The sequence below is a fragment of the Salvelinus namaycush genome, chromosome 3 (genome assembly GCF_016432855.1).
Source record: "Salvelinus namaycush isolate Seneca chromosome 3, SaNama_1.0, whole genome shotgun sequence".
Taxonomy (NCBI): Eukaryota; Metazoa; Chordata; class Actinopteri; order Salmoniformes; family Salmonidae; genus Salvelinus; species Salvelinus namaycush.
The window spans coordinates 8345167-8370814 of NC_052309.1; the positions used below are offsets into that span (position 1 = coordinate 8345167).

General features: G+C 44.5%; 1 protein-coding gene across 1 annotated transcript in view; it reads right to left on the reverse strand.

Annotated features, from left to right (window-relative positions):
• Positions 1-3221: 3221 nt before the first annotated feature.
• The window catches only part of LOC120044774 (SH2 domain-containing protein 3C-like), a 70092-nt gene continuing 47665 nt past the window's right edge, over positions 3222-25648 (reverse strand). The window contains exons 2-11 of the mRNA XM_038989449.1: positions 25179-25307; positions 18002-18154; positions 17490-17767; positions 14459-14580; positions 13103-13638; positions 7109-7224; positions 6782-6953; positions 6077-6188; positions 5717-5935; positions 3222-4304 (exon numbers count right to left, since the gene is read on the reverse strand). Coding sequence (XP_038845377.1) covers positions 4129-4304; positions 5717-5935; positions 6077-6188; positions 6782-6953; positions 7109-7224; positions 13103-13638; positions 14459-14580; positions 17490-17767; positions 18002-18154; positions 25179-25307 — 2013 coding nt within the window. The 3' untranslated portion in view covers positions 3222-4128. The remainder of the gene's footprint in view (positions 4305-5716; positions 5936-6076; positions 6189-6781; positions 6954-7108; positions 7225-13102; positions 13639-14458; positions 14581-17489; positions 17768-18001; positions 18155-25178; positions 25308-25648) is intronic.

Sequence of the window (25648 nt, forward strand, 5' to 3'; positions counted from 1 at the left end):
GAAGCAGAGTCTACTCTGCTTGTTTCCTATGGGAGGACTAAACCATTAATTCATTAAAGTGATTGCATAGATCTGAGAGTCAGCCTAATACATATTTGATTAGAAACCAATCAGCAGACACTGACAATAAAATAACTGAAAATAACTAATCATCATGATCATCAGCCATAGAGCTTTTGTGTCGACAGTAACGTGACCGCTGTGACAGTAACGTGACCACTGCGACAGTAACCTGACCACTGCGACAGTAACGTGACCACTGCGACAGTAACGTGACCACTGCGACAGTAACGTGACCACTGCGACAGTAATGTGACCACTGTGACAGTAACGTGACCACTGCGAGTAATGCCAGTAACGTGCCAGTAACGTGACCACTGTGACAGTAACATGACCACTGTGACAGTAACGTGACCACTGTGACAGTAACATGACCAGTGTGACAGTAACGTGACCACTGCGACAGTAACGTGACCACTGCGACAGTAACGTGATCACTGCGACAGTAACGTGACCACTGCGACAGTAACGTGACCACTGCGACAGTAACGTGACCACTGTGACAGTAACGTGACCACTGCGAGTAATGCCAGTAACGTGCCAGTAACGTGACCACTGCGACAGTAACGTGACCACTGCGACAGTAACGTGACCACTGCGACAGTAACGTGACCACTGCGACAGTAACGTGACCACTGCGACAGTAACGTGACCACTGCGACAGTAACCTGACCACTGTGACAGTAACGTGACCACTGTGACAGTAACGTGACCACTGTGACAGTAACGTGACCACTGCGACAGTAACGTGACCACTGTGACAGTAACGTGACCACTGTGACAGTAACGTGACCACTGCGACAGTAACGTGACCACTGCGACAGTAACGTGACCACTGCGACAGTAACGTGACCACTGCGACAGTAACGTGACCACTGTGACAGTAACGTGACCACTGCGAGTAATGCCAGTAACGTGCCAGTAACGTGACCACTGTGACAGTAACATGACCACTGTGACAGTAACGTGACCACTGTGACAGTAACATGACCAGTGTGACAGTAACCTGACCACTGTGACAGTAACGTGACCACTGTGACAGTAACGTGACCACTGCGACAGTAACGTGACCACTGCGACAGTAACGTGACCACTGCGACAGTAACGTGACCACTGAGACTGTCACGTGACCACTGCGACAGTAACGTGACCACTGCGACAGTAACGTGACCACTGTGACAGTAACGTGACCACTGTGACAGTAACGTGACCACTGTGACAGTAACATGACCACTGTGACAGTAATGTGACCACTGCTTAGGAGTCGGCAGATGAAAAGTTTCCAGGAATTATTTGATCAAAGGTCACAATGTATTTAGTTCCAAGGAAGTTGCCAGATTCCTCTAAGCCCTCATGTTGAAGTTGCATTTTACATGACATTTATTTCACTAAAGCATTTCAGCAAAAATACATTTTTTAGAGGACATTCTATGAAGATGCATTTGAGTGAGTGAAATCGCATGAGGATCCTACAATGACTTTGTGAATAAACTTTCGTCATGGTTTTGGAGTAGAATGTTCTCAATGACTTTTCAAAACTCTGTCCATATCAATCACACATCTTACATACAAAACAACACACAGTCCATCATACAGTCACTGAGGGGGTTTGAGGTATCCTGGTCCCACATCTATTTGTGCTGTCGTGCCAAATCCTATGGGCATTGTTTGGCTGGCAATGACCATGAAGGCACAGACAGATCTGGGACCAGGCTAGGTCTGGGGGGGGGGGGGGGGGGGGCTCCATTCTGCCCTGAGAACGTTCTGGATCGCTTTCAGACCAAAGCACATTCATTCACGCCGGCTAAAACCTGAATCGTATGGGAACAGCAGAGGCTCAAACATGTTACGTTACCATGTCAACAAAGTCTGTCAAACATGTTACCATGACAACAAAGTTTGTCAGGAAGAAGAAAAAAAATATCACTCAGTATTTGGAATGCCACGCCTTTCAAAAAAATCTATGTAACGATCAAGAGAACAGCACAGTCAGTGTTTTACATTATAACACATGTGCCTGAAGTACAATAGTTCACACAAACAGGTGAGAGTGCATTATGGGTATTTTTAATTGTGTGTGTGACAAGTGCAGAAAAAACATGCTCATATGATGTAAATGGGACAGGAGTCATCAGGAAATATTAATGGCCAGAAATGAGGAGAGGAATGCTTCCCAGAAGAGCTCCCAATAAGATAACAGCTACCAACCATCACTCAAACAAAATCAGGAGTCATATGAAACATTAATGACATGCCAAAAATATTAATGACATGCCATTAATATTAACGACATGCCAGAAATATTAATGACATGCCATTAATATTAACGACATGCCAGAAATATTAATGACATGCCAAAAATATGAATGACATGCCAAAAATATTAATGACATGCCAGAAATATTAATGACATGCCAAAAATATTAATGACATGCCAAAAATATTAATGACATGCCAGAAACATTAACCACATGCCAGAAACATTAACGACATGCCAGAAACATTAATGACATGCCAGAAATATTATTGACATGCCAGAAACATTAATGACATGCCAGAAACATTAATGACATGCCAGAAACATTAATGACATGCCAGAAATATTATTGACATGACATTAATGACATGCCAGAAACATTAATGACATGCCAGAAACATTCATGACATGCCAGAAACATTCATGACATGCCATAAACATTAATGACATTCCAGAAACATTATTGACATGCCAGAAACATTAATGACATGACATTAATGACATGCCAGAAACATTATTGACATGCCAGAAACATTAATGACATGCCAGAAACATTAATGACATGCCAGAAACATTATTGACATGCCAGAAACATTATTGACATGCCAGAAACATTAATGACATGCCAGAAACATTAATGACATGCCAGAAACATTAATGACATGCCAGAAACATTATTGACATGCCAGAAACATTAATGACATGCCAGAAACATTATTGACATGCCAGAAACATTAATGACATGCCAGAAACATTAATGACATGCCAGAAACATTAATGACATGCCAGAAACATTAATGACATGCCAGAAACATTAATGACATGCCAGAAACATTAATGACATGACATTAATGACATGCCAGAAACATTAATGACATGCCAGAAACATTATTGACATGCCACAAGAATTTCGCTACACCCGCAATAACATCTGCCCAATATGTGCATGTGACCAATACAATTTGATTTTGTTTTGATTTGATTTGAGAAACATTTATGACATGCCAGAAACGGAGAAAAGAAGAGGGGGGGTGAATGCTTCTCAGAAGAGCCCTCATATAAGATAACTGCCACTGAACAGCACACAAACAAAGTTCACAGAGAGAAAATGCTTTTAGGCAGAGCACAGTACGCCTCAGACAGCTGGTGTGGTTTGGAAACATAACATATATTATGACTTGTTCAAAACAGACCGATAAGAGACCAGCTGTATGAGCACACTGCAGGTGTCATCAGCAGGGGACGTGATGGAATATGGAATGAATGGCAGATATGCAGAGAGTCTATACAAGAACAACAGATTCCAGAACACACTACCTCTCAGTCTGAAGCTGAGGTCTGGTGACACAGGTCATAGATACAGATAGTTTTATATCTATTATACAGGTGTCCTGAAGAGCACAAACATTGTTTTAAATATTACTGTCTCTTTAAGTTGGTGATACTACAGAGTTGTGACAGTACTAGTGAGGGAGGTTTTAGACAAATCAGAGCTTTGTCTTCCCTATACTCCCTCCCCTGTGCTGTTTGACCCTAAGCGCACACCATACAATTATCTGTACTTCGAAGATAGGCAGAATATGTAACTTCCCACACTGTTTAAGAGCTCTGAAAAAGCCCTTTATGACTTTTATGGGGATATACAGTGAGACGCTCCTTCTCTCCTAGCGTACCCTTGTCCTCTCTCAGTCTATTCTCTTGTCTCCGTTAGCTGCTTCCTCCCCTCACATTGGATTCATCCAGCAGCAGTGTGGGGAGACGGGCCATACCACTGTGAGTGCTGTGTATAGGGGTGTTCGGTGAGATGGGTGCTATAGTTCACTGTGGCGTACAAGAGGTTCCAGCTTGTGAGACAGAGCGGTCAGGACTTTGTCAAACTTCTCATAGCGCTCTGATTGGCTGCCCTCCGACCCCCGACTTCCCCATAGCAACCTCATCTGGAACTCTGTCCGGAAGATCTCCAGAACCTCCTCCCTCTCCTGGAAGCCTGGTGGAGGAGGAGGAGAGAGAGGAGAGGACAGGAGGAGGAGAGGAGGAGGAGAGGAGAGGGGGAGAGGACAGGAGGAAGAGAGGAGGAGAGGAGGAGGAGAGGACAGGAGGAAGAGAGGAGGAGAGGAGAGAACAGGAGGAGGAGACGAGGAGAGGAGGAAGAGAGGAGGAGAGGAGAGAACAGGAGGAGGAGACGAGGAGAGGAGGAAGAGAGGAGAGGACAGGAGGAAGAGAGGAGGAGAGGAGAGGAGGAAGAGAGGAGGAGAGGAGAGGAGGAAGAGAGGAGGAGAGGACGAAGAGAGGAGGAGGAGAGGAGAGGGGGAGAGGAGGAGGAGAGGACAGGAGGAAGAGAGGAGGAGAGGAGGAAGAGAGGAGGAGAGGAGGAGGAGAGGACAGGAGGGAGGAGAGGAGGAGGAGATGAGGATGAGAGGACAGGAGGGAGGAGAGGAGGAGGAGGAGGAGAGGACAGGAGGAAGAAAGGAGGAGAGGAGGAGGAGAGGAGAGGATGAGAGGAGGAGGAGAGGAGGAGAGGGGGAGGAGAGGAGGAGAGGAAGAGGAGAGGACAGGAGGAGGAGAGGAGGAGAGGAGGAGAGGAGGAGAGAAGGAGAGGAGGAGGAGAGGAGGAGAGGAGGAGGAGAGGACAGGAGGAGAGAACAGGAGGAGAGGAGAGGGGGAGGAGAGGAGAGGAGGAGGAGAGGGAGAGGAGAGGAGAGGGGGAGACAACAGAACATAAGGGAGAGGAAGAGAAAAAAGAGGAGAGAGGGATTGATCAATATTACAGACATTGTGGAAAACAAAGTCTAGTTAAGATAGTTATTGACATCCTGCTCAATACACTCATCGCCAGGGACTGGAATCAATCAGAACCAATAGTGATAAATGTCAACATACCGTAACCATCACCAGCACACTACCACAGATAGCACAACAACCAACACCTCAATCATTATTTCAGATCAATGTCAATGAACCATTATAAACATCATACTGACCACACACACCGTCAGATATTAGGATGCGTCAGCATCAAGGAGCAACATAACAACTTCAACATGTACAGAAACACTACAGTTATTACTCAAATAAATCAATGCACAACATCCACTAATCAGACAAGCCCTTGGTGGTTAATCCATAACAATATGGCTGACTCGGCACACGATACTATAATACTACACTATACTCTATGGAATGGTTTCCCGGACCTGGATTAAAGCTAGACACACTAGACTAAAAAGCACTTCCAATAATGACTGAATGAGTCTGTGATTATCGACTGATGAATGAGATTCTCTGAGTGTCTGACAGTGATTTAAGTACGGGAAACCGGGCCTCATGTGTGTGCAAGTCAAACAAATACACAGAGCACACACAGTGAGGAACACACACACACGCTCCCCCAGGCCTTACCCTGTAGTTTGGTCTCAGCGTTGGTGCGGTACAGCCCCCCATGGTGAGCGATGGTCCGGGCAGCCTCCAGGTGTGACATCACCACGTCAACCCCCGCCTCCACTTTCTCCCAGGATTCTATCCCCGCCCCTGGCCCTTCCCCCACGGCCACACTCCTCTCCAGCAGAGACAGCAGAGGAACCACATGAGGGAAGGAGGTGTTGGACAACACAGTGCTCTCTGGAACACACAGAGAGAGAGACACACTGACACAGAGAGAGAAACACACATACCAGTGTTCTGTGCAAATCAAACACACAACGCACACAGAAACACACACAAAAACACACACAGAAACACACACAGCCTCCAGCTCCATACCTTTGCCATCGTTCATGTTCTTCATGAATGGCTTGAGCTTCTTCTCATAGAGGATGGCTCCCTCTGTGTGTCTCTGACGTAAAGTCATCCACGTCTGCTCCAGACGAGAGATCTGAGAGAGAGAGACGGAGAGAGAGAGACACAGAGAGACGAAAGAGAAGAGAAGAGAGGAGAGAGAGACAGAGAGACGAAAGAGAAGAGAGGAGGAGAGAGAGAGAGACGAAAGAGAAGAGAGGAGGAGAGAGAGAGAGACGAAAGGGAAGAGAGGAGGAGAGAGAGAGAGACGAAAGGGAAGAGAGGAGGAGAGAGAGAGAGAGATGAAAGAGAAGAGAGGAGAGAGAGACGAAATAGAAGAGAGGAGGAGAGACACAGAGAGACGAAAGAGAAGAGAAGAGAGGAGAGAGAGAGATAGAGAGACGAAAGAGAAAAGAAAGAGAGATATAACAGCATGCGACAATATATCATATAGATAATGATGTACCTCTACCGATATTTGGTGTTGTATGTGTGTGTATTACTGTGTGTGTATTACTGTGTGTGTATTACTGCATGTGTGAGTGTGAGTGTGTGTGTGTGTGTGTGTGTGTGTGTGTGTGTGTGTGTGTGTGTGTGTGTGTGTGTGTGTGTGTGTGTGTGTGTGTGTGTGTGTGTGTGTGTGTGTGTGTGTGTGTGTGTGTGTGTGTACTGTACATGGTTGGTCCATACCTGTGGTAGCTCCAGTGCTCTCATCACAGCAGCGAAGCCAAACATGTTCCCCAGGTTGCTCTTGAGTTCAGCAGCCAGCTGGATGGTTTTATGGAGCAGAGCAGCCCTCTCCTCTTTACTGCCTGTACAGCCCAGCAGGTCCACAGCGGTCATTATAGACATAGTATAGAACCTGAGGAGAAGGGGAGGAGGAGGAGGGGAGAGGGATGAGACAAGGAAGAATAGGATGAGAACAGCACCAACCACAACCCTACTCCTAACCCTAGCTTCATGTCGACATTCCGGTTCAACCCTAACCCTAGCCTCAACCACAAGCGTAACCCTTACCGCTCCAGTAGGTCCAGTCTCAGCTGGTGTCCGTGAGGAAGAGTCAACAACTCCAGTCCTGAGCCCACTCCCATCATCCTCTGCATCTCCTCGGTAACACCCAGTATCCTAGCAACCTTCACACAGACAGAGGGAGGGAGCACAACACAGGGGGGGGAGGAAGGAGGGAGAGGGTAAATGGAGAGAGAGGGAGGAAATGGAGAGAGAGGAGAGGGAGGAAATTAAGAGAGAGGTGGAGAGAGGAGAAGGAGGAAATGTAGAGAGAGGTGGAGAGAGGAGAGGGGGACGGAGGATATGTAGAGAGAAAAGAGAGTAGAGGGAGGAAATGAAGAGAGAGGAGAGGAGAAGGAGGCAGACAATGGAGAGAGAAAAGAGGGAGGAAATGGAGAGAGAGAGGTGGAGAGAGGAGAGGGGGAGGGAGGACATGTAGAGAGAAGAGAGGAGAGGGGGAGGGAGAGATTGAAATGTAGAGAGAGCAGAGGGGGAAATGAGGAGAGAGAAAGGGGGGAGGGAGGAAATGGAGGAAATGGAGAGAGAAGAGAGGGAGGGAGGAAATGGAGAGAGAAGAGGGGGAGGGAGGAAATGGAGAGAGGAGAGGGGGAGGGAGAAAATGTAGAGAGAGGAGAGGGGGAGGGAGGAAATGTAGAGAGGAGAGAAGAGAGAGAGGAGAGAAGAGGGAGGAAATGGAGAGAGGAGAGAAGAGAGAGAGAGGAGAGAAGAGGGAGGAAATGTAGAGAGGAGAGAAGAGGGAGAGAGGACATGTAGAGAGGAGAGAAGAGGGAGAGAGGACATGTAGACAGGAGAGAAGAGGGAGAGAGGAAAGGGTTTATTGTCATTTGTAATTTAATGTATTCATGGTCACTGAGACTAGTGGTTAATTGTCTCTTAATTCAAATGTTACCAAATAATGACTAGAGTAAATAGTGGGCGGTTTACCATATTTTATGATATACCGGTATTGATGCAGGGAAACCAATGCGTGGTTTGTTAAATGTGATACGCCATGTGTAATGTCAATTTTTATAGTTTACTTCGCTACTTGAGTCATCTCTCTCAGCTCTCTCTCTCCGTGCCACTTTCCACACAGACATAGCTATGCTTCCTGCCACTCAAGGAGCACATGCTGTTCCTTAACCACGAGACACTTGCGTTCAGTCTGCATGGTCAATGCAGCACATACAACAATGTTGATGACAACAATGCTGTTTCCACTTTGCTTCTTAATATAAATCCACTAGCGTTCTATAATGACACTATTAGCTTGTGTTTCTTACATCAGCAAACAGCTAGTTTGTCTTTTCTTTGCAAGTTGTCCTAAATCTTGTGATACGCTAATTGTTAGCCGCTAATGCTAATAGCTAGCTAGCTAATGCATGTACTGAGTAAGAGCAAACGTAGCTAGCTAATACAGCCTGATAACACCAGTGATGGTGTAGACCTAAATCAGCATGTTGTTTGTGCAACAGTATCCTGTCTGGGTTGGCGCCCCCCCCCCCCCCCCCCCCCCCCCTTGGGTTGTGCCGTGGCGGAGATCTTTGTGGGCTATACTCAGCCTTGTCTCAGGATGGTAAGTTGGTGGTTGAAGATATCCCTCTAGTGGTGTGGGGGCTGTGCTTTGGCAAAGTGGGTGGGGTTATATCCTGCCTGTTTGGCCCTGTCCGGGGGTATCGTCGGACGGCGCCACAGTGTCTCCCGACCCCTCCTGTCTCAGCCTCCAGTATTTATGCTGCAGTAGTTTATGTGTCGGGGGCTAGGGTCAGTCTGTTATATCTGGAGTATTTCTCCTGTCTTATCAGGTGTCCTGTGTGAATTTAAGTATGCTCTCTCTAATTCGCTCTCTTTTTTCTTTTTCTTTCTTTTTCCCTCTTTCTTTCTCTCGGAGGACCTGAGCACTAGGACCATGTCTCAGGACTACCTGGCCTGATGACTCCTTGCTGTCCCCAGTCCACCTGCTGCTGCTCCAGTTTCAATTGTTCTGTCTGCGGCTATGGAACCCTGACCTGTTCACCGGATGTGCTACCTGTCCCAGACCTGCTGTTTTCAACTCTCTAGAAACAGCAGGAGTGGTAGAGATGCTCTGAATGATCGGCTATGAAAAGCCAACTGACATTTACTCCTGATGTGCTGACCTGTTGCACCCTTGACAACCACTGTGATTATTATTATTTGACCCTGCTGGTCATCTATGAACATTTGAACATCTTGGCCATGTTCTGTTATAATCTCCACCTGGCACAGAAGAGGACTGGCCACCCCTCATAGCCTGGTTCCTCTCTAGGTTTCTTCCTAGGTTCTGGCCTTTCTAGGGAGTTTTTCCTAGCCACCGTGCTTCTACACCTGCATTGCTTGCTGTTTGGGTTTTAGGCTGGGTTTCTGTACAGCACTTTGTGACATCAGCTGATGTAAGAAGGGCTTTATAAATAAATTTGATTGAAATTGATTGATCTTCTAAATCAAAGAGGAATATGCAAAGCAAGAGTATATTAGCTACATGAAGTAGTTAAGAGAAAACATGCAATGTAGCCAAAGCTTATAGAGTCCCCTAGGAAACACTTATCAACACTTTAGTTCCTACCCTGTCACAATAACTCCTCCCTGGCATTTTAATTTGTTGTCATCTCAAACAACACTGTATTCAAAGTGCCCACTATTACATTCTAACTATAGAATTAGAATAGTCATTACATTTACATTTAAGTCATTTAGCAGACGCTCTTATCCAGAGCGACTTACAAATTGGTGCATTCACCTTATGACATCCAGTGGAACAGCCACTTTACAATAGTGCATCTAAATCTTTTAAGGGGGGGGGGGGGGGGGCAGAAGGATTACTTTATCCTATCCTAGGTATTCCTTAAAGAGGTGGGGTTTCAGGTGTCTCCGGAAGGTGGTGATTGACTCCGCTGGAGTCATTCTATTTCCATGATTCCAACAGTTTTTCTTTAATTCGCAAGTAAAAACGCAATTGCAACATTTGGTTAAAGATAAGTCCTAGATTATTTGCCCATATCGTGCAGCCCTACGGGGCAGTGTGGAAATTATCTCAATTGAGCAGTGGTGTAAAGTAATTAAGTAAAAATACTTTAAAGTACTACTTTAGTCATTTTTTGTGGTATCTGTATTTGTTAAAGTAATTTAAATGTTGAAAGATAATGATGAAATAATTCCCATTCTGAAACCTTATAACTGTATGAAATTGATTAGAATCATACATTTATTATCTGATGGGTTTGTTTAGGTTTAGTCAGTAAAAGTATAATTAATGAGGTGTGTAGTTTTAGTCAGAATTAGGGTAAAACAATATAAACTGTACAATATGTCTCTAAAGTGTCTTAAACACAGACTGTCTGAGCAAGATTCAGTGCCGACCTTGGCTAGGGGCCACTGAGAGATTTGGTAAAGGACAGGGAGTGATTCTCACGGTCCATAATCTTTGTCGGCTGGGTAGCAGGACAGTACGTGCGTAGGATACCTACTGTTTGTGTGCAAATGTATGTGCGTATGAATTCAGTTTGTGTGCAAGAGTATGTGCGTAAGGAGCTAGTATAAAATGAATGGTTTTGTACAACTAACCAGCGCTCTCGTGAATAAACCTTATTGACTATTTTAGCTGGGCCTCCGTCTGTTTCATTTCAATCAGTATTTTACAAATCCTGATTAGCAGACTGAGTAGTTTAATTGAATTGGTTTATGAACATCGAGAACATAATTCTCATTACAGTACTTTACTTTACTATTTTTATTTTTGACAACTTTTACTTTTACTTCACTACATTCCTAAAGAAAATACTGTACTTTTTACTCCATACATTTTCCCTGACACCTAAAAGTACTTGTTACATTTTGAATGCTTAGCAGGACAGGAAAATGGTCCAATTCACACACTTGTCAAGAGAACATCCCTGGTCATCTACTGCCTCTGATCTGGAGGACACACTAAACACAAATGCTTTGTTTGTAAATTATGTCTGAGTGCTGGAGTGTACCCCTGGCTATCCATAAATTATGTCTGAGTGTAGGAGTGTACCCCTGGCTATCAGTAAATGATGTCTGAGTGTAGGAGTGTACCCCTGGCTATCAGTAAATGATGTCTGAGTGTAGGAGTGTACCCCTGGCTATCAGTAAATTATGTCTGAGTGTAGGAGTGTACCCCTGGCAATCAGTAAATTATGTCTGAGTGTAGGAGTGTACCCCTGGCTATCAGTAAATGATGTCTGAGTGTAGGAGTGTACCCCTGGCTATCAGTAAATTATGTCTGAGTGTAGGAGTGTACCCCTGGCAATCAGTAAATTATGTCTGAGTGTAGGAGTGTACCCCTGGCTATCAGTAAATTATGTCTGAGTGTAGGCGTGTACCCCTGGCTATCAGTAAATTATGTCTAAGTGTAGGAGTGTACCCCTGGCTATCAGTAAATTATGTCTGAGTGTAGGAGTGTACCCCTGGCTATCAGTAAATTATGTCTGAGTGTAGGAGTGTACCCCTGGCTATCTGTAAATGATGACTGAGTGTTGGAGTGTACCCCTGGCTATCAGTAAATGATGTCTGAGTGTAGGAGTGTACCCCTGGCTATCAGTAAATTAAAAAAACATGAAAATGGTGCCATCTGGTTTGCTTAATACAAGAAATGTTTAATTATTTATACTTTTAGTTTTGATACTTAAGTACATTTGATCAATTAAATGTACTTTTGATACTTAAGTATATTTAAAACCAAATACTTTTAGACTTTTACTCAAGTAGTATTTTACTGGTTGACTTTCACTTTTACTTTAGTAATTTTCTATTAACGTATCTTTACTTTTACTCAAGTATGACAATCGGCTACTTTTTCCACTACTGCAATTGAGTGCAGGAAATGCAGAAATTATAAAAGTGCTGAAGTTATTTTTGGTTGAATTGAACAGTATAAAACAATCAGAATGGAGAAAGACTCACTGAAATCACTTAGAATATATGCGTTGCCACCCTAGGATCACTCACTACTCATAAAGCACCCTAGGATCACTCACTACTCATAAAGCATCCTAGGATCACTCACTACTCATAAAGCATCCTAGGATCACTCACTACTCATAAAGCATCCTAGGATCACTCACTACTCATAAAGCATCCTAGGATCACTCACTACTCATAAAGCACCCTGGGATCACTCACTACTCATAAAGCACCCTGGGATCACTCACTACTCATAAAGCACCCTGGGATCACTCACTACTCATAAAGCACCCTAGGATCACTCACTACTCATAAAGCACCCTAGGATCACTCACTACTCATAAAGCACCCTAGGATCACTCACTACTCATAAAGCACCCTAGGATCACTCACTACTCATAAAGCACCCTAGGATCACTCACTACTCATAAAGCACCCTAGGATCACTCACTACTCATAAAGCACCCTAGGATCACTCACTACTCATAAGTACCCTGGGATCACTCACTACTCATAAAGCACCCTAGGATCACTCACTACTCATAAAGCACCCTAGGATCACTCACTACTCATAAAGCATCCTAGGATCACTCACTACTCATAAAGCATCCTAGCATCACTCACTACTCATAAAGCATCCTAGGATCACTCACTACTCATAAAGAAAATGTAGAACTTTTATTATCCAAAAACTAACAACACTGTCAAATACCGTCATGCCGTTCAATTTAAAAAAAATCCTGTGATGTAATATTTTGGCAATATCGCCCAGCCCTAGGATAGCATAGTCATCCCTGTATTAACCTCTCTGCTCTCTGCTGCTCCACTGTCAACAGGAGTTCATTGAGCAACACTCATTAGGAATTTGTTCTTAAACTGTTCTTAATTTGTTCTTAAGGCCAAGGAACATACCGTTAGCCTGCTTCTGTTTAAGATATGCGCTCTAGCTTTAATAAAGAGTGGATGGTATATGCGTATTGTGTGTATGTGTTTCTGTCTGTGTCTGTGTGTTTGTGCCCGTGTCTCTCTATGTGTCCTGTATGTGTGCGGTGTCCATACCGTGCAGTCAGCCATGGTGATGTGTCTAGCAGCCGTCCTAACATCCACCTCCGCCAGAAGCTCTTTAACCCTCTTCAGAATGCTCATCTCTAAGGGCTTGTTCTCCTGGGGCATCAGGTGCGAGAGGTACATCCCTGGTCTGAAGGAGGAGGCTGTCTCCACCAGGGGGGCAATGAACGCCTCTTCTCCAGCCCCATCCTCCCTCCCTGGGGCAGGCCCTCGGCCCTCCTCCACACGCAGCCTCTCCACGTAGCTCTTAGTGGGAGGTGTGGGGGGCATGCCGGCGGCACAGGAAGCCTTAGGACAGAGGGCCGGGGTGGGCCGTAAGTTGCAGTAGCTGCTCCCCGTCTCGGAGCCATCTGCTGGGGTTTTGTAGGAGCAGTGGGCCGGGGTGGAGTGGGAGCTGGCTGCTAGCATGTCGGGTAGGTTGTTGTTGGAGCCAGGGCTGAGCTGGGGGTCGCTGGAGTGTCTCAGGACTGGCGAGGGGGGCACCACAGCCAGAACTCTAACCCCTGACTGGGTTCTGTGTCTGTGGACTGGACAGCGAAGCACAGGGTTACACATGTAAATTCCAGACCTGGGTTCACAAATAGTATTGATTTTCTTACAAATACACTGAGTGTACAAAACATTAAGAACACCTGGACCAGGTGAACCCAGGTGAAAGCTATGATCCCTTATTGATGTCACTTGTTAAATCCACTTCCATCAGTGTAGATGAAGGGGAGGAGACATGTTAAAGAAGGAGTTTTAAGCCTTGAGACAATTGAGACATGGATTGTGTATGTGTGCCATTCAGAGGGGGAATGGGCAAGACAAAAGATTTAAGTGCCTTTGAACGGGGTATGTTAGTAGGTGCCAGTCGCACCAGTTTGAGTGTGTCAAGAACTGCAACGGTGCTGGGTTTTTCATGCTCAACAGTTTCCCAAGTGTATTAAGAATGGTCCACCACCCAAAGGACATCCAGACAACTTGACACAACTGTGGGAAGCATTGAAGTCAACATGGGCCAGTATCCCTGTGGAACGCTTTCAAGACCTTGTAGAGTCCATGCCCCGACAAATTGAGTCTGTTCTGAGGGCAAAAGGGGGGGTGCACCTCAATATTAGGAAGTGGTTCTTAATGTTTTGTACACTCAATGTACTTCAGCTGCGCTTGATTGATTGAGTGTGCATGGTGCAATCGGCCCAATGGACGATTCCAAAAGTGCAAACCCCCAAAAGTTCCCATCTGGCTCTCCAGAAAAGCTCAATCAAAAGGACCACCAAACCCATACAGTATGCAATAATCTCAATGAATTATCTATAATCTCAATAACCTCTTAATAATTCAATAATCTCCATAGAAAGGACTCACTGTGGCTGTAGGCTGGGGAGAGAGGTGTCTCCCCTAAAGGAGGACGGCGATGCTCCTGGATGAGGTCCATACTCAGAGCACAGTTCCTCATGGCGTCTTTGTGGTTGTGAATAGTAGAGGAGCTGCAAACACCAACAAACACACTCATTTTCCATCTGTTTTTAATACGGCTGTGGGTCCTTGGTCTGAACCATACATCTGAATCGAGCAAGTTTCACAAAGCTTCAAATCAAGTCATCTCATAAATAAGTGCCAGTTATACATTTTACCCGATTGGTCTAGTGAGAAGAGGTGAACATTTTACCCAATTGGTCTAGTGAGAAGAGGTGAACATTTTACCCAATTGGTCTAGTGAGAAGAGGTGAACATTTTACCCAATTGGTCTAGTGAGAAGAGGTGAATATTTTACCCAATTGGTCTAGTGAGAAGAGGTGAACATTTTACCCAATTGGTCTAGTGAGAAGAGGTGAACATTTTACCCAATTGGTCTAGTGAGAAGAGGTGAACATTTTACCCAATTGGTCTAGTGAGAAGAGGTGAACATTTTACCCGATTGGTCTACTGAGAAGAGGTGAACATTTTACCCGATTGGTCTAGTGAGAAGAGGTGACAAGACAGGTCAACCTTAGCCTGGTCCCAGATCTGTTTGTGATGCATAACCAACTCTTATGGTTACTGTCTGTTTGGCAAGACAATAACCATTTCAGTTACAAGACAGCACAAAGAGATGACAAGACAACACAAAGAGATGACAAGACAACACAGAGATGACAAGACAACACAAAGAGATGACAAGACAGCACAAAGAGATGACAAGCCAAAGAGATGACAAGACAACACAAAGAGATGACAAGACACCACAAAGAGATGACAAGACAACACAAAGAGATGACAAGACACCACAAAGAGATGACAAGACAGCACAAAGAGTTGACAAGACAACACAAAGAGATGACAAGACAGCACAAAGAGTTGACAAGACAACACAAAGAGATGACAAGACAACACAAAGAGATGACAAGACAGCACAAAGAGTTGACAAGTCAACACAAAGAGATGACAAGACAACACAAAGAGATGACAAGACAACACAAAGAGATGACAAGACAACACAAAGAGTTGACAAGTCAACACAAAGAGATGACAAGACAACACAAAGAGATGACAAGACAACACAAAGAGATGACAAGACAGCACAAAGAGTTGACAAGACAACACAAAGAGATGACAAGACAACACAAAGAGATGACAAGCCAAAGAGATGACAAGACAACACAAAGAGATGACAAGACACCACAAAGAGATGACAAGACAACACAAAGAGATGACAAGACACCACAAAGAGATGACAAGACAGCACAAAGAGTTGACAAGACAACACAAAGAGATGACAAGACAGCACAAAGAGTTGACAAGACAACACAAAGAGATGACAAGACAACACAAAGAGATGACAAGACAGCACAAAGAGTTGACAAGTCAACACAAAGAGATGACAAGACAACACAAAGAGATGACAAGACAACACAAAGAGATGACAAGACAACACAAAGAGTTGACAAGTCAACACAAAGAGATGACAAGACAACACAAAGAGATGACAAGACAACACAAAGAGATGACAAGACAGCACAAAGAGTTGACAAGACAACACAAAGAGATGACAAGACAACACAAAGAGATGACAAGACAACACAAAGAGATGACAAGACAACACAAAGAGTTGACAAGACAACACAAAGAGATGACAAGACAACACAAAGATGACAAGACAGCACAAAGAGATGACAAGACAACACAAAGAGATGACAAGACAACACAAAGAGATGACAAGACAACACAAAGAGATGACAAGACAGCACAAAGAGTTGACAAGACAACACAAAGAGATGACAAGACAACACAAAGAGATGACAAGACAACACAAAGAGATGACAAGACAACACAAAGAGATGACAAGACAACACAAAGAGATGACAAGACAACACAAAGAGTTGACAAGACAACACAAAGAGTTGACAAGACAACACAAAGAGATGACAAGACAACACAAAGAGATGACAAGACAACACAAAGAGTTGACAAGACAACACAAAGAGATGACAAGACAACACAAAGAGATGACAAGACAACACAAAAAGTTGACAAGACAACACAAAGAGATGACAACACAACACAAAGAGATGACAAGACAACACAAAGAGATGACAACACAACACAAAGAGATGACAAGACAACACAAAGAGATGACAACACAACACAAAGAGATGACAACACAACACAAAGAGATGACAACACAACACAAAGAGATGACAAGACAGCACAAAGAGTTGACAAGACAACACAAAGAGATGACAAGACAACACAAAGAGATGACAAGACAACACAAAGAGATTACAAGACAGCACAAAGAGTTGACAAGACAACACAAACAGATCTATGACCAGGCTAAGGTTGATCTCTCCTACACTCAGGCCCTGGTTGCTGTGCAGAGGAGGAAGAAAGAGACGTGCATTATAAGGGGAGAGTTCAGTGTCAGAGTGACTGGTGTAGCAGCTAGTCTAACACAGAGCAATGTAGCTACAGTAGACACATGTTCTCAGTGAATCTGAGGCAGGGGGTGAGAGTGAGAAGGGGTCAGTGCTCTGTTATGACACCAGTGTTCTGACCCAAACGGGCTCACACACACCACCTGCACCCCACGACAGCAGCCTCCACTTCTGGCTTTGGAACAACTGGTACTGCTACTGGTATTGGTGCAGGTACTTGGACTGGTACTGGGACTGGTGGAACTGGTGGTTCCACTGGACTGATGGACTCCACGTCACTGACCACACAATGGGAATGAATGGGCAATGAAACATATGCTTTACACCACTGAGACACACATACATACTGTACATACACCTGCACACAGACATACACACATACAGACAAACACAGACACACACACACAGACACACACACAAGAATCTCGAGAAGAAGATTGGGTAACAATCTATGAAAGACTCCCTCTCCTCTAGTCTCTGACCTGTGAGGTATCAGCTTGTCCGTGGTCAATCCGTCGTTCATGGTCACGCTCCGCCTCTTGATGTACGCTCCTTTCTGACTGGATGGTGAGTGGGCTAGGCCATGTCTGCTATTGGCTAAGGCAAACGTTGCTTCCAGGTAACGCAAGGGGAGGGTGCGTATGATTGGACAGTAGATCAGGGCTCCGCTGGGCTGGGAGACAGGTCGCCGTCCGGCCACGTAGTACCTCTTCAGCTCAGGTATAGAGTCGAAACTGTCTTTCTCTAACAGGTACTGGACCTGGAATTGAATTGAAAATCATTATGGACCATTCAAATGTTAAATAAATAGACGTGTGGTTAACAATTGGAAATAAGTGTTTTTCATGTTTTTCATGTGTCATCCTCTGGGATTCTTTGTACTTTTAAATAGTTTAACTGTAATAATTGTTTTATCCCAAAATAACTAAATCCTTCAAAACAGTAAAGTTAGATCCAACAACATGATGTAAATGATGTAAGTTACAATACATACCTTAGACTCAGTGGTGGACTTGACCAGGACCTTGGTGATCTTGATGTGCAGAACCTCGTAGTTCCACCTGGTCGTCAGGACATAGTCGCCCACGTTTATCAGCGAATCACGGATCAGGAAATCCCCGTTTCGCAGCACCACCGTCTCCGACACCTGGAGGTCGACAGAAGGGAAGGGGTGTTATGCAGTAACATTGGTACATTTATAATAACAGTGTTATGAGGGTCATTCTATAACATCGTTAAAGTTATGATTACATTGTTATAAGGTTTATTATATAACATTTGGGTAACTCCGCTCCCTTTTTCCTGTGTAAATAAGACTGCACACAAAGTGGCTTTAAAATCACAGTTTGGCACAAAGACAATTTATTATGCACTCTGAGAGTCCTATAGATCGCAGATATGTAACATCAAATGAAGGCATGCTTTAATTGACTGTAAGTTGTCTTCTAGGAAACGTATCTAGGGGCTAGGCTACATACTGGTTATCCAAAGAGAGTTGAGCCTATACAAAAAAGCTTTCCTATGAGGATTGTTACAGGGAATTGCAAAACTATTCATACCCCTTGTATTTCTTCAAATGTTATTGTGTTACAAAGTGGGATTAAAAATGGATTTAATTGTATTTCTTTTGTCAACAATCTCCACAAAAATACTTTGTAATGTCAAAATGGAAGAACAAAATATATATACAGCACAAGTCAAAAGTTGGGATAAAAAAGTGTTAAACAAATCAAAATATATTTGTTAGAGATTCTTCAAAGTTGCCACACTTTGGCTTGATGACAGCTTTGCACACTCTTGCCATTCTCTCAACCAGCTTCATGAGGTAGTCACCTGGAATGCATTTTAACAGTTAATTTGTGGAATTTCTTTCCTTCTTAATGCGTTTGAGCCAATCAGTTGTGTTGTGACAAGGTAGGGGTGGTATACAGAAGATAGCCGTATTTGGTAAAATACCAAGTCCATATTTTGTCAAAAACAGCTCAAATAAGTAAAGAGAAACAACAGTCAGTCCAATATTACTTTAAGACATGAAGGTCAGTTAATACTGAAAATTCCAAGAACTTTGAACGTTTCTTCAAGTGCAGTTGCAAAAACCATCAAGCGCTATGATGAAACTGGCTCTCATGAGGACTGCCACAGGAAAAGGAAGACCCAGAGTTACCTCTGTTGCAGAGGATAAGTTCATTCGAGTTTCCAGAAATTGCAGCCCAAATAAATACTTCACAGAGTTCAAGTAAGAGAGACACAAGAGACACAACATTAACTGTTCGGGGGAGACTGTGTGAATCAGGCCTTCATGGTTGAATTACTGCAAAGAAACCACTACTAAAGGACACCGATAAGACGAAGAGACTTGCTTGGGCCAAGAAACATGAGCAATGGACATTAGGTGCATCAAAGCAGGGACCGAGAGACTGAAAAACAGCTTCTATCTCAAGGCCATCAGACTGTTAAACAGCCACCACTAACATTTAGTGGCTGCTGCCAACATACTGACTCAACTCCAGCCACTTTAATAATGGGAATTGATGGAAATTTATGTAAAAATGTATCACTAGCCACTTTAAAAAATGCCACTTAATATAATGTTTACATACCCTACATTACTCATCTCATATGTATATGTATATACTGTACTCTATATCATCTACTGCATCTTGCCATCTTTATGTAATACATGTATCACTAGCCACTTTAAACTATGCCACTTTATGTTTATATACCCTACATTACTCATCTCATATGGATATACTGTACTCTATACCATCTACTGCATCTTGCCTATGCCGTTCTGTACCATCACTCATTCATATATCTTTATGTACATATTCTTTATCCCTTTACACTTGTGTGTGTATAAGGTAGTAGTTGTGGAATTGTTAGGTTAGATTACTCGTTGGTTATTACTGCATTGTCGGAACTAGAAGCACAAGCATTTCGCTACACTCGCATTAACATCTGCTAACCATGTGTATGTGACAAATAAAATTTGATTTGATTTGATTAGACTGGTGGAAATCTGTCCTTTGGTCTGATGAGTGCAAATTTGCGATTTTTGGTTCCAACCGCCGTGTCTTTGTGAGACGCAGAGTAGGTGAACGGATGATCTCCGCATGTGTGGTTCCCACCGTGAAGCATGGAGGAGGTGGTGTGATGGTGCTCTCTGGTGACACTGTCAGTGATTTATTTAGAATTCAAGGAACACTTAACCAGCATGGCTACCACAGCATTCTGCAGCGATACGCCATCCCATCTGGTTTGCGCTTAGTGGGACTATCATTTGTTTTTCAACAGGACAATGACCCAACACACCTCCAGGCTGTGTAAGAGCTATTTGACCAGGAAGGAGAGTGATGGAGTGCTGCATCAGATGACCTGGCCTCCACAATCACCCGACCTCAACTCAATTGAGATGGTTTGGGATGAGTTGGACTGCAGCGTGAAGGAAAAACAGCCAACAAGTGCTCAGCATATGTGGGAACTCCTTCAAGACTGTTGGAAAACAATTCCAGGTGAAGCTGGTTGAGAGAATGCCAAAAGTGTGCAAAGCTGTCATCAAGGCAAAGGGTGGCTACTTTGAAGAATCTCAAATATAAAATACATTTTGATTTGTTTAACACATTTTTTGGTTACTACATGATTCCATGTGCGTTATTTCATAGTTTTGATGTCTTCACTACTATTCCACAATGTAGAAAATAGTAAAAATAAAGAAAAACCCTTGAATGAGTAGCTGGTGTCTCCAGTGCGCGTTCATAGCCCGGTGCGCTACATCCCAGCTCCCTGCATCTGCCGGGCTAGGGTGAGCATCCAGCCAGGACGGGTTGTGCCAGCCCTGCTCTCCAGACATCCAGTGCGCCTCCTTGGCCCAATATATCCTGCGCCGGCTCTGCGCACGGTGTCTCCGGTACGTCTGCACAGCCCAGTGCGTCCTGTGCCAGCGCCCCGCATTTGCAGGGTGAAGATAACCACCCAGCCAGGACGGGTTGTGCAGGCTCTCAGCTCGAGACCTCCAGTGCGCCTCCACGGCCCAGTGTATCCGGTGCCTCTGCCAAGGACAAGGCCTCCTGTATGTCTCTCCAGCCTGGTGAGTCCTGTGCCTGCGCCCAGAACTAAGCCTCCTGTATGTCTCCCCAGCCTGGTGAGCCCTGTGGCAGCTCCACGTACCAGACTGCCCATACGTCTCCTCACTCCAGTGATGATCCATGGCACGAAGCCTCCAGTGATGATCCATGGCACGAAGCCTCCAGTGATGATCCATGGCAAGAAGCCTCCAGTGATGATCCATGGCACAAAGCCTCCAGTGATGATCCATGGCAAGAAGCCTCCAGTGATGATCCCTGCACCAGAGGTGCCACCTAAGTGGGGTGAGCCAGTGGTGGAGCGGGGTCTGCGTCCCGCACCTGAGCCGCCACCGCGGATAGATGCCCACCCAGACCCTAACCTATAGGTTCAGGTTTTGCGGCCGGAGTCCGCACCTTTGGGGGGGGGGGGGGGGGGGGTGCTGTCATGCCCTGACCTTAGAGATCCTTTTTATGTCTCTATTTGGTTTGGTCAGGTTGTGATTTGGGGTGGGTATTCTATGGTCTTTAGTTCTATTATTTGTCTTTCTATGTTTTGATTCACATCCAGTGCGCCTCCTTGGCCCAGTATATCCTGCGCCGGCTCTGCGCACGGTGTCTCCGGTACGGTATACCACTGCTTCCACTTTGACATTACTGAGTATTTTGAGTAGATTGTTGACAAAAAAATTACTATTAAATATATTGTAATCCCACTTTGTAACACAATAAAATGTGAAGAAATCCAAGGGGGCTGAATACTTTAGCACGGCACTGTATGTAGAGACTTGATTTAAATAGGGTACATATTTAAGCAATAAGGCCCGAGGGGGTGTGGTATATGGCCAATATACTATGGCGAAGGGCTGTTCTTATGCACGACGCAACACGGAGTGCTAGGACACAGCCCTTAGCCGTGGTATATTGGCCATATATCACAAACCCCCTAGGTGCCTTATTGCTATTATAAACTGGTTACCAAATGTACTTCTTGTCATACCCATGGTATACGGTCTGATATACCACTGCTTTCAGCCAATCAGCACCAGTTTCTAATATAGAATATCCTGTAGTAGCATGTCTAAGTGACAAAGATGTTATTTAAAGCGTTTATCCTTATCTCCAACAGGGGGCGCTGTTACTGCAGGCCAGAGACAGCAGCACCAAGAGCACTGCATTCAGAGACAGGCTGCTGCATGCATCAGAGCCATCACCATGGAGACACAGTGTATTGTTTTAAAAGCAAGGGTTAGCCACAGGTTCTCGTCTGTCTGTCTGTCTGTCTGTCTGTCTGTCTGTCTGTCTGTCTGTCTGTCTGTCTGTCTGTCTGTCTGTCTGTCTGTCTGTCTGTCTGTCTGTCTGTCTGTCTGTCTGTCTGTCTGTCTGTCTGTCTGTGTGTGTGTGTGTATCCACCAGCTGTTGATACTGTTATGTATCCAGCACCAACAGACAGACCCAGCTGTGCCTCCTCCTCCCTCCTCCTCCTGTTTCCAAGTTATTGTCATTCAGGGAAATAACTTTTTACAAGTTATGGATTTTGATTTTTAAACAACAACAACAAGAACATAAATTAATCCGTAATAATGGAAGGTGTATGACAAAAAACGTATTTTTACTGCTCTAATTCCGTTGGTAAACACTTTACAATAGCAATAAGGCACCTCAGGGGTTTGTGGTATATGGCCAATATACCACAGCTAAGGGCTGTGGTATATTGTGTCGTGTATAAGAACAGCCCTTAGCTGAGGTATATTGGCCATATACCACAAACCCCCTCGCGCCTTATTGCTTAAGTATAGGACTTTTATTGTGCATTAAACGTCACCAACTAAGAAAACAACGGCAGGTGAATATTAATAGATTGCACTCCTTGTGTGTGTGTGTGTGTGTGTGTGTGTGTGTGTGTGTGTGTGTGTGTGTGTGTGTGTGTGTGTGTGTGTGTGTGTGTGTGTGTGTGTGTGTGTGTGTGTGTGTGTGTGTGTGTGTGTGTGTGTGTGTGTGTATAAATATACTCTGTGTGTGTGTATATACTATGTGTTTGTATATATATATACTCTGAGTGTATTTATATTCTCTGTGTGTGTGTGTGTGTGTGTGTATATATACTATGTGTGTGTGTGCGTGTGTATCTGTGTGTGTGTGTGTATCTGTGTGTGTATGTGTGTGTATATACTCTGTGTGTGTGTGTGTGTGTGTGTGTGTGTGTGTGTGTGTGTGTGTGTGTGTGTGTGTGTGTGTGTGTGTGTGTGTGTGTGTGTGTGTGTGTATACTTTGTGTGTGTGTGTATACTCTGTGTGTGTGTATACTCTGTGTGTGTGTGTATGTGTGTGTGTGTGTGTGTGTGTGTGTGTGTGTGTGTGTGTGTGTGTGTGTGTGTGTGTGTGTGTGTGTGTGTGTGTGTGTGTGTGTGTGTATATACTCTGTTTATGTGTGTGTATATATGTATGTGTATGTATATTGGGGCGGCAGGGTAGCCTAGTGGTTAGAGCGTTGGACTAGTAACCGTGAAGGTTGTAAGTTCAAATCCCTGAGCTGACAAGTTACAAATCTGTCGTTCTGTCCCTGAACAGGCAGTTAACCCACTGTTCCTAGGCCGTCATTGAAAATAAGAATTTGTTCTTAACTGACTTGCCTAGTTAAATAAAGGTATATCAAATTTTTTATTTGTCACACATACACATGGTTAGCAGATGTTAATGCGAGTGTAGCGAAATGCTTGTGCTTCTAGTTCCGACAATGCAGTAAAAACCAACGAGTAATCTAACCTAACAATTCCACAACTACTACCTTATACACACAAGTGTAAAGGGATAAAGAATATGTACATAAAGATATATGAATGAGTGATGGTACAGAACGGCATAGGCAAGATGCAGTAGATGGTATCGAGTACAGCATATACATATGAGATGAGTAATGTAGGGTATGTAAACATAAAAGTGCATAGTTTAAAGTGGCTAGTGATACATGCATTACATAAAGATGGCAAGATGCAGTAGATGATATAGAGTACAGTATATACATATACATTATATTAAGTGGCATTGTTTAAAGTGGCTAGTGATACATTTTTGATCAATTTCCATTATTAAAGTGAGCTGGAGTTGAGTCAGTATGTTGGCAGCAGCCACTCGATGTTAGTGGTGGCTGTTTAAAACAGTCTGATGGCCTTGAGATAGAAGCTGTTTTTCAGTCTCTCGGTCCCTGCTTTGATGCACCTGTACTGACCTCGCCTTCTGGATGATAGCGCGGTGAACAGGCAGTGGCTCGGGTGGTTGTTGTCCTTGATGATCTTTATGGCCTTCCTGTGACATCGGGTGGTGTAGGTGTCCTGGAGGGCAGGTAGTTTGCCCCCAGTGATGCGTTGTGCAGACCTCACTACCCTCTGGAGAGCCTTATGGTTGTGGGCGGAGCAGTTGCCGTACCAGGCGGTGATACAGCCCGACAGGATGCTCTCGATTGTGCATCTGTAGAAGTTTGTGAGTGCTTTTGGCGACAAGCCGAATTTCTTCAGCCTCCTGAGGTTGAAGAGGCGCTGTTGCACCTTCTTCACAACGCTGTCTGTGTGGGTGGACCAATTCAGTTTGTCCGTGATGTGTACGCCGAGGAACTTAAAACTTACTACCCTCTCCACTACTGTCCCGTCAATGTGGATAGGGGGGTGCTCCCTCTGCTGTTTCCTGAAGTCCACAATCATCTCCTTTGTTTTGTTGACGTTGAGTGTGAGGTTATTTTCCTGACACCACACTCCGAGGGCCCTCACCTCCTCCCTGTAGGCCGTCTCGTCGTTGTTGGTAATCAAGCCTACCACTGTAGTGTCGTCCGCAAACTTGATGATTGAGTTGGAGGCGTGCATGGCCACGCAGTCGTGGGTGAACAGGGAGTACAGGAGAGGGCTCAGAACGCACCCTTGTGGGGCCCCAGTGTTGAGGATCAGCGGGGTGGAGATGTTGTTACCTACCTATATATACTCTCTGTGTGTGTGTGTGTGTGTGTGTGTGTGTGTGTGTGTGTGTGTGTGTGTGTGTGTGTGTGTGTGTGTGTGTGTGTGTGTGTGTGTGTGTGTGTGTGTGTGTGTGTGTGTGTATATACTCTGTGTGTGTGTACCTCTCGTGGGATGTGTCCATGGTACCAGCCATGGCTCCTGATATCGCTGCTGCAGAGTTTCAGCTCCTCCTCCAGCTCCGTGTGTAGTTTCTCTGGTGCAGACTCCAGCAGGTACTTCTCCTTGGAGAACTAGAGGGAAAAAACAGGAAACGTTTTAGACAGACAGTCTCACCCCAGGCTAGCAGGACAGCAGTGATGCCAGTTATACTGGTACTATTCATTACACACACACAAGCACGCACGCACACACATTATGTTAATATTGTAAATCTCCAAAGTAAGCTTTGGCAATATGTACATTGTTACATCATGCCAATAAAGCAAATTGAATTTAATTGAAAGAGGAACAAAAAAAAGAGAGAGAGAGAGAGACAATAAGAGAAAAGGAGAGAGAAAGAGAGAGAGATAGAAAGGTAGAGAGAGAGAGAGATAGAAAGGTAGAGAGATATTGAGGGAGAAAGAGAGAGAGA